Source organism: Oxyura jamaicensis, chromosome 10 (genome assembly GCF_011077185.1).
Source record: "Oxyura jamaicensis isolate SHBP4307 breed ruddy duck chromosome 10, BPBGC_Ojam_1.0, whole genome shotgun sequence".
In the NCBI taxonomy this organism is placed as follows: Eukaryota; Metazoa; Chordata; class Aves; order Anseriformes; family Anatidae; genus Oxyura; species Oxyura jamaicensis.
Genome location: NC_048902.1, coordinates 33,759 through 41,434, shown reverse-complemented (window position 1 = coordinate 41,434; position 7,676 = coordinate 33,759). Strand labels below are relative to the sequence as shown.

General features: G+C 40.4%; 1 protein-coding gene across 3 annotated transcripts; it reads left to right on the top strand.

Annotated features, from left to right (window-relative positions):
* The first annotated feature begins 1,501 nt into the window (after positions 1–1,501).
* BLOC1S6 (biogenesis of lysosomal organelles complex 1 subunit 6) lies at positions 1,502–7,194 on the top strand. Of its 3 annotated transcripts, none has more exons than XM_035335288.1 (5): positions 1,502–1,601; positions 2,284–2,428; positions 3,639–3,726; positions 4,321–4,407; positions 5,197–7,194. In XM_035335288.1, the coding sequence occupies exons 1-5, from the start codon at positions 1,532–1,534 to the stop codon at positions 5,314–5,316; spliced, it is 510 nt and encodes a 169-aa protein (XP_035191179.1). In that variant the 5' UTR covers positions 1,502–1,531; the 3' UTR covers positions 5,317–7,194. The 3 variants fall into 3 exon arrangements, with proteins under 3 accessions (XP_035191179.1, XP_035191178.1, XP_035191180.1); XM_035335287.1 differs by having other exon boundaries at positions 1,524–1,682; XM_035335289.1 differs by lacking the exons at positions 4,321–4,407; positions 5,197–7,194 and adding an exon at positions 3,826–4,314 and having other exon boundaries at positions 1,524–1,682.
* The last annotated feature ends 482 nt before the right edge of the window (positions 7,195–7,676 follow it).

Below are 7,676 nucleotides of genomic sequence, written 5' to 3'. Positions count from 1 at the left end.
ACGGGGCACGGCGACCGCTGAGGGGTCGGGCCTGGCGCTGCCAGTCCCCACCGCGCCTGCGCCGCCCTCTCGCACCGAGACCTCCGGGTTCGAGCCCCGCGGAGGCCGCCCCGCTGAGAGGGCAGGCCCTGTGTCCGGCGGCACTGAGCCCCTGAACCCCGCCGTGTGAGGGAAGACTTCTGGTTGAAGAAACCGTGAAGTCACAGCGTGGTCTGTTGGTACATAAGCAGCGATTTTCACGTAGGCTGGATGCCCCTTCTGTGCCCTGGCTTCAAATCTTGAAGTCACAAATTTGCATTGTGCAGCTTTTTCTCTCTTCCCTTCCCCTTTCACTATCCCCTTTCCCTTCCTCTTCCCCACAAAAGGCACAGTTCTTTGCACCATTTCCAATAGTTCCTTTAGTTCCTGTGAGGGTGGCACTGTGTTCTTGGAAGCCATACGTGCCAGTCTTAACATTCCTTCAAGGATGTCAGAAGAAATAAACCTCAAAGGCCGAGCAGCCATGTGATTCCTTCCATAGCCATGTTCCAACTTAAAAGTAATTAGACTGCCTCTAGTAATTCTGTCAAAACGTTACTCCCCCTCCTCACTGGTCTGATTGCTATATATTTTATTCTAATTGCCAGCCTACAATACTTGGGGCGAGTTTGTACCCATGGCTAAATTTTGTTACTGTCATGTTCCTAAGTGATAAACATTTAATATGCCCAAGGGGTAAGGGCATATCCTTTTTTTGACCTGGTTGAAGGAAGTTCCCTAGATCAGAGTTGTGTAAAACTGATCGATTTTGGAGAAAGGCACTCCCTTTCTGCAGAAGGGCTGAGAGCAGATTCTGGCACACATCGGAGCGCTTGGGCGGCTCTGCAGAGCTTGGGGCAAGCACCTGCTTGGAACAGACCCTGCCAGAGGGGACTTGTGTGTGGTAAACGGGCCTTGGGTGGAGGCGGAGCACTGTTTTCTGCAGTTTTAAGTGCTGTAGACAAAGATACCAGTTTTAAATCCCAATCGTCAGTCTATTTCTGTGAGGTGTGGGAGGGTGTGGAACAGGCAAAGCAGCAGCACAAATCTGACACTCCCAAACCTCACATGTGCCTGATTTGGGATGATGATCTCACTTGTTCTTCCTAGAAATCCCTCCTGGGAGCTGAGAAGTTTTCCCCAAAAAACTTGCCATGAAAGTTTCTTTTTTTTTTTTTTTTTTCCCACTGACAAGCACTTGTAAGTAACACTGCTAAGCAAGCTGAACTAACAAGCTGTTTCAGGCTCAACGATAGTGTCCTGTCCATAGCGGCTTTGGCCTATGTTTCTTTTTTAACGTGAAAACAGATCAAGAGACAAAAACAGAACAAGAAGGGAAATCAGGTGGCAGCGCCACAGTTGCCATCGCGCTACAAAGACGAACACGACCTTGACAAGACGCATGCCGCTTAAAGCGCGCTGTGCCGCCTCACTGAGGGTATGCATCACTTCAGCCCGGCCCCAACACTCTGAGGCGCGGCCCTTCTACAGCGGCCCTTCTAGCCGAGCGCGGATGTGGAGACTCTATGGTGCGGCTTGGCACGGCGGCCCTTCTAGCCGGGCGGAGCTGTGGAGACTCTATGGTGCGGCGGCCATGAGCGGCGCAGAGTGGCTCCGGGAGGAGGCGGCGGTGGCGGCCGCCAGTGGCCCTGAGCGGCCGCTGGGTACGTCAGGGGGGCGGCAGGGCCGGGGGCTCACCCACCCGCAGCTCCGGCACAGTAACCGGCCCTCGGTGGCCCAGGGAAGGAGCAGGCGGCAAAGATTTAAGGGGCCGGGGCTGCGGATTTGGGAGTGGTGTTCTATGGGGTCTTCCAGGAAGGCAGTTCTGAAGATATATATATAGATAGTCATAGGTTTGCTCGCTAACCTTGACAGCAAGACGTGCGTTCCTGTTCAGGTTATTCTTGATACATTGCCTAAATAATTGATGCAGTCCCTCTCTGTTTTCCTCAGTACATTTTAGTATTCAACGCTGTTTAACAATGTGTTTTTGGAATATTCTCATTCCCTCTGCCCATTTTCCCACTGTTCAGCTGTGGGATAACCACACACCAGGAAGCTCGTTCTACAGGGCTGTGAACAATGGAAGGGTAAAGAGGGAGTGAAAAGGGAGGGAAAAAGAAGCACCGTTCAGCAGATAAAGGGTGAAGAACTACAACTTGAGGCTGAAATGCCTTTAATTTTTAACCATGAAAATGCAGTTGTTCTAGGTGAAACTTAGTAAATGCTGACCTGCCCCATTCACCCTTGTTCCTCCCTGCGTAGGTTCCAGTGATGTGTCTCCAGATGAAGGATTAGTAGAAGATTTGCCTATAATAGATGAGAAAGCTGTGGAGCAGTTAACTGAAGGATTGATTTCTCATTATTTGCCTGATCTTCAGCGATCAAAATCAGCTCTACATGAACTTACGTAAGCAAGTTTTTAAGAGCAGATCCAAACGTACTGGTTTGCCTTTTTTTTTCCGTGCCATGTTCTATTCACCTTAAGTGAAATATTTGATAGTAGCACTGTGGTATTCCAACTGTGACATTCTGGATAGTTAAGTGATACGCAGGAGTACTGGGAGGTGTATAAGCTGTGATGTTGCCTATTGGAAATCTGACTGAAGAACATATAACACTAAAATCCTATGAGCCAGACATAGTAGAAGACACGCAAGTATCTTATGTAGTTGTTCACTTCTATAGTGGAAAGTCTGCCAAAAATTATAGACTTTGCAGTGATGACCTTCATATGGAAAGCAGCTTGTGCAGTATATTGCTTGTTTTCCAGTCTTTAAACTGTGTTGCAAAAGATGCACCGAGAAAACACAGTTAAGTTGCTAAACTGATAGGGATTCTTTGTATATTGGTATCTTGCTGATAATTGAGAGCAGTGTGTTTCAAATGCAGACTGGACCTGCCATAGGGGAAACAGAAGACTTTACATAGAGCCATCTCAGGTCTTTAGGGTACATTGATGTGAGTTTCCTGATGCATAATGTGCGCCTACCAAGGACAGCCTGTGTCTGAGAAGAATTTAGCTGATCTGTGTGGGGTAGAGGATTCTTAATTAGTACCATGGATCCACACAAGTTCTATACAGAAATAACTTGGTTCTGCTGCATGACTCAAGAGGCAACTGAGTGGAAAGTCAAGAGCTAATAGGTTTTCCCCCCATGTTCAACCTCACCTCACAAAGAGTTGAGGTCACTGCAGCCTGCCTACTGCCTATATCATCCAGGGTTTTCAGATGTTCATCCTGGTTTTCTTATCATCCTGTATAATGTTAGGTAGCAAAAAGCTGATTTTGTTTGTGCTTGGCTGGGGTTTTGCAAAACCATTTACTTGTATCGTTACTGAAATCACCTGGCAATCCGTAAGAATAGTCTGATACTGAGAAGCATGTATTTATGCCTCTATGATCAAAGCTAGTATTTATTTAAAGGGCTAGTTGAAAAAAAAAATACAAAATTATCTCCAAAGTTTAAGTATAATGCTAAAAGAGCTTGCCATCATGGAAGTTACTGATTTACGGAGCTAGAAATAAGTGCTCTGAAAACCTGTCTTGCGCAGTATATCCCTACACTCCTTTATCTCTGCTGCTTTACTCTGGTTTTATGGATCTTTTCTTGTTTCAGACAGAACCAACTGGTATTACTAGAAACATTAGAACAAGAAATTACAAAACTCAAAGAATGTAACTACATTCTTGATATCAATGCCTTGGTAAGTACTATGAATGCTTTTCTAAATCTCTACTAGTATGGATTCACCTCCTACCCAAGGAGCAACTTGTGTGTTTTCATTGTTCTTAATGACCTACAGGAAGGTTACCAACCAGTGCAGATATGAGATAAATTCCTCCTGGAGATGGTGCAGAACCAGCATGTTTTCATTAAAGAGAAAAGGCACTGGGAGGAAAGAACAAACTCAGTCTGCCAGTGGTAGTAAGTCTAGTTCAAATCCAATAGCCAAAGCAAATGTAGTTTTTCTAGTAGGACTGAGGTGAGCTTTGTGCACTTCTCAAGACTATCAGGAAGGATGCTTGAAACACTGTCATGTGGGGCATAAATTTGCAAGACTTTTATTCCGTTCTAGTGAATATTAATTCAGTATGCTACCAGGTGTACCTGTTGGGATATGGTGGCTTTCTGTACTGATGTATATAATTGTGTATAAAAACTTGAATATGTTTAATCCATTATCAAATTGTTATGGTAATTGCTCTGTTTGTGTTTGCTGTTTTCATGTGTAGCTTTATTAAAAAAAACAAACTATTCCAACTTGACAGTCACTACCTTAACTGTTATGTTTTTAAAGTTTTCAGAAGCTAAACACTATCACAACAAGTTAGTGAATATTAGAAACGAAATGATGATGCTCCATGAGAAGACATCCAAGTTAAAAGTGAGTGGGGTAACTTCTACTTTGTAATGTAGCTATTGAATTACATATTATTGACTTAGCTTTTATTTTGGATGCATGCTCACAGTTGATGAAAATAGAATCTATGATGAAAATAGAATCTATGTTAAATTCCATTCTTAAATGTTTCTCCCTTGTTTTTGGTAGCACCAAACCACATATGTTTTTAAACTTTCACTAACTGCTTTCTTTGCTTAAACTTTAAACATCTGAACTATTAGTAAATCTCAGTGCTGTCATCGTGTTTAGGCAGTATGAGAAAGAAAAAAGCATCAATCTCTTGATCCACTCCATGCCAACTAATTCTCTCTGTTTCAGTTTCTATGCCTATTCTAATGAAAACTAGATTGTCATAATTGTAAGATTTTCTCCTTCTCTTTAATGTAGTATTGAGTGGCATAAGTTTACTGACTTCATGCTATATAGGCAGTCTCCAGTTACGTTCTGTCAAGATTAGTCCTTCATTGTGTTCAATGAAGAGAAATTTCTCTCAGAGGCAATACATTGCACAGTACATGCTCTGTCTGGTAAATGCAGATGATGACTTTTAGTGAGACCAAGGAGAAAATGGTTTGTTTTTTCTCCCGTGTGGATCACAGAGTTGCTCTTTCTAAGAGGAACAACAGAAGTAGAAGGGATGAACATAAATAGTTTATGCAACATTTGATCATAACCAGGGTAGACTGGAGAAGAGAATGTTAAGAGAATGGGAGGGATGTTGTTTACAGTTCCAAATTAAATACAGTCATAAAACTTTTCTTTTCTGTTTAGAAAAGAGCACTTAAGCTGCAACAAAAGAGGCAGAAAGAAGAACTAGAACAAGAACAACAACGTGAGAAGGAACTTGAAAGAGAGAAGCAATTAACAGCAAAACCTGCTAGGAGGACATGAAAGCAGAGCATGCAAATAACTTGTACAAATTAATCATTTCTGCATTCTCTGGAATGAAGGCAGACTTTGATTAATTTGGGCTATAGTTGTTACTAGCAACAGTCTACTCTGCTGTTATAAATTCCAGAATGTTCATGATCAGTTAGAAACATTGACATTTTTTATTTCAGCCATTCAAGTTGCCTTCTTTTGTAATGCTATGCAGTTTGATACTATTATAATGTAAATTCTTTTTATATATATGAGAACCTAATTATCACAGTTCTTTGAATACCTCTATTTTTTCCATCTGTTCTTTTGGTACTGAGAACTCTTAAGAGTTGTTTGGTGTCTGGCATACATATTTTCAGACAAAATACAGAATGGTAGTTGTTAAAGTTCAGTTCTGGTCCCCAGACTGAGAGCCTGACTGTTTCATTGAAACTGCTTTGATTCAGGAAGTTGTGGTCTCCTTTCAATGCCATGGATCTGATGAGATTTCTGGTGTATTTGCTTGAAAGTTCACCTTACTGAAGCAGCTTTTTTTTTATGTTGTTGTCAGGTAACTTGAGAACAGCTTCAAGGTAACTTTTGAATCACTTTCCAGCTGAATGGGTTGGGGAGCAATCATTAAAAAAATTAATAAAATAGAACACAAGATTCTCAGAATTGATGTGTGCACAATAAAAGACTGACTTTGTGCTTCTACAAAGGTTTGAGTCAGATGAACGAACTGTTGCTTCTGTAATGATTCAACAGGAAGACTCTGGTCTAGGCAGATTTCTACAGGACTGAAAGTTGTAGTTTCTTCACGCTGTGTGACTGATTGAGGCGTAACCAAAACTAAACAGCCTGTACTTCTTGTGAAATTTAGTTGTCTGTAGGAAAAAACTACTGCATTTATCTTTTTTCCTAAACAAATCATTCATGTGTGTTTTGGGGCTATGTGAGATAATCTGTGTGAGGGCAGCATAACAAACTATTATTAATGAGTACTGTTGATAAATGTTGTATGGAGGTTGATATCCATTTCTGTGAGTTTAATTACTTGCAGCACTTGGTGTGAGTTCCCATTCAAAGGAACATACATCTGGTTTAGACTAGCAAAAGAGCTTTAAACTGTTTGGTCCTACAGTCTAACAAACTAGTTGTGTTGTGTCTGTTATTTTTAAGTAGTAATGTAAGTGCCATGTACTGAAGTAAGACGAAGGGTAGGCTGTGTGAAACTTTCCATGGAACGCGTATGGTAAGGCACCAGAGGGGTGCCTAATTTTTTATTTTTCTTTAGTTTTAAATGATTTACACATTGTATACATGCCTGGACTCATAACTTTCTGAAATCCTCTAATTTCCCACTGCTAATACTCATCTTTTTCTGTGAAAGACCGACTGTAACAAGTAGTCTCATCCAACGCAAAGTCAACCGCATTGATGTTTTGGAGCAAGAAGAACAAATTCCCTAAACTAGTCTGAAGGGACACTGAAATGCTATTACCGAAGTAGTAATAGATTAAAACTTCCCGCAGGTGTACTTTCTTATGTTGAATTTGTCTTGTCTTAATTGCCAGTGGATTGTTGACCTGTGCTGTGGCTTATGTGTATTTCTAAAAGAAATGTGAAGAATTTCTACAGTCCATTTTTGGAGCAGAATGTACGTAAATACTGTTTTATTTTTTTTATTTTGTAATGTAACTTCAAAACTAGATTCTAGGAATTTAAACTGTTCATATTAAAGTATATTATGGAATTAGATGCCTCCTTGAAGTATACTAATCAGAATTAATTTCCGTTAATATTTCTTGTTTTCTGTTGCCTCATGTAGTATCCAATTTAATTTTTCAAGTTGGAGTCTCTTTTTTTTTTAGTTTGCTTGTTCTTTGGAGTGTTTTTGTTTTTTTCAAAAAAAAATCATGTCCACTTTTACTGAAAATGTAGAATTCTAAGCATAGAAATTGATGCTTTTGCAATTGCATGTTTCAGCATTTCTTTGGAATTCCTGATCAAATGAAGAAAAGCTTGCAGTGCTTACCTGAGGAATCACAAACACATGTAAAAATATAGTTGATAGTTTTCCCTCAAAATTGTATTAAGTTCTGTTTTTGTATGAATAAGAAACTTTTAGAGAGATTTTATTAAAATAAAACGGGGGAAAAACAAATTGGGGAAAGTTTGGGCAGCTTATATAAGTCTTTATTAATTCAGTGAACTCTTAATTATGTCAGTTAAAGCTGAAAGATATCTCCATTAGATATCAGTCTTTCAAGTGCTACTCTTTTATGTCTTAATGCATAAGAAGTAAATGCCATGTTGGATTAATATAACCACAGTGTACTGGCATTTAATACAAGTACAGCTATATTGAATAATCTAATTACTGTATG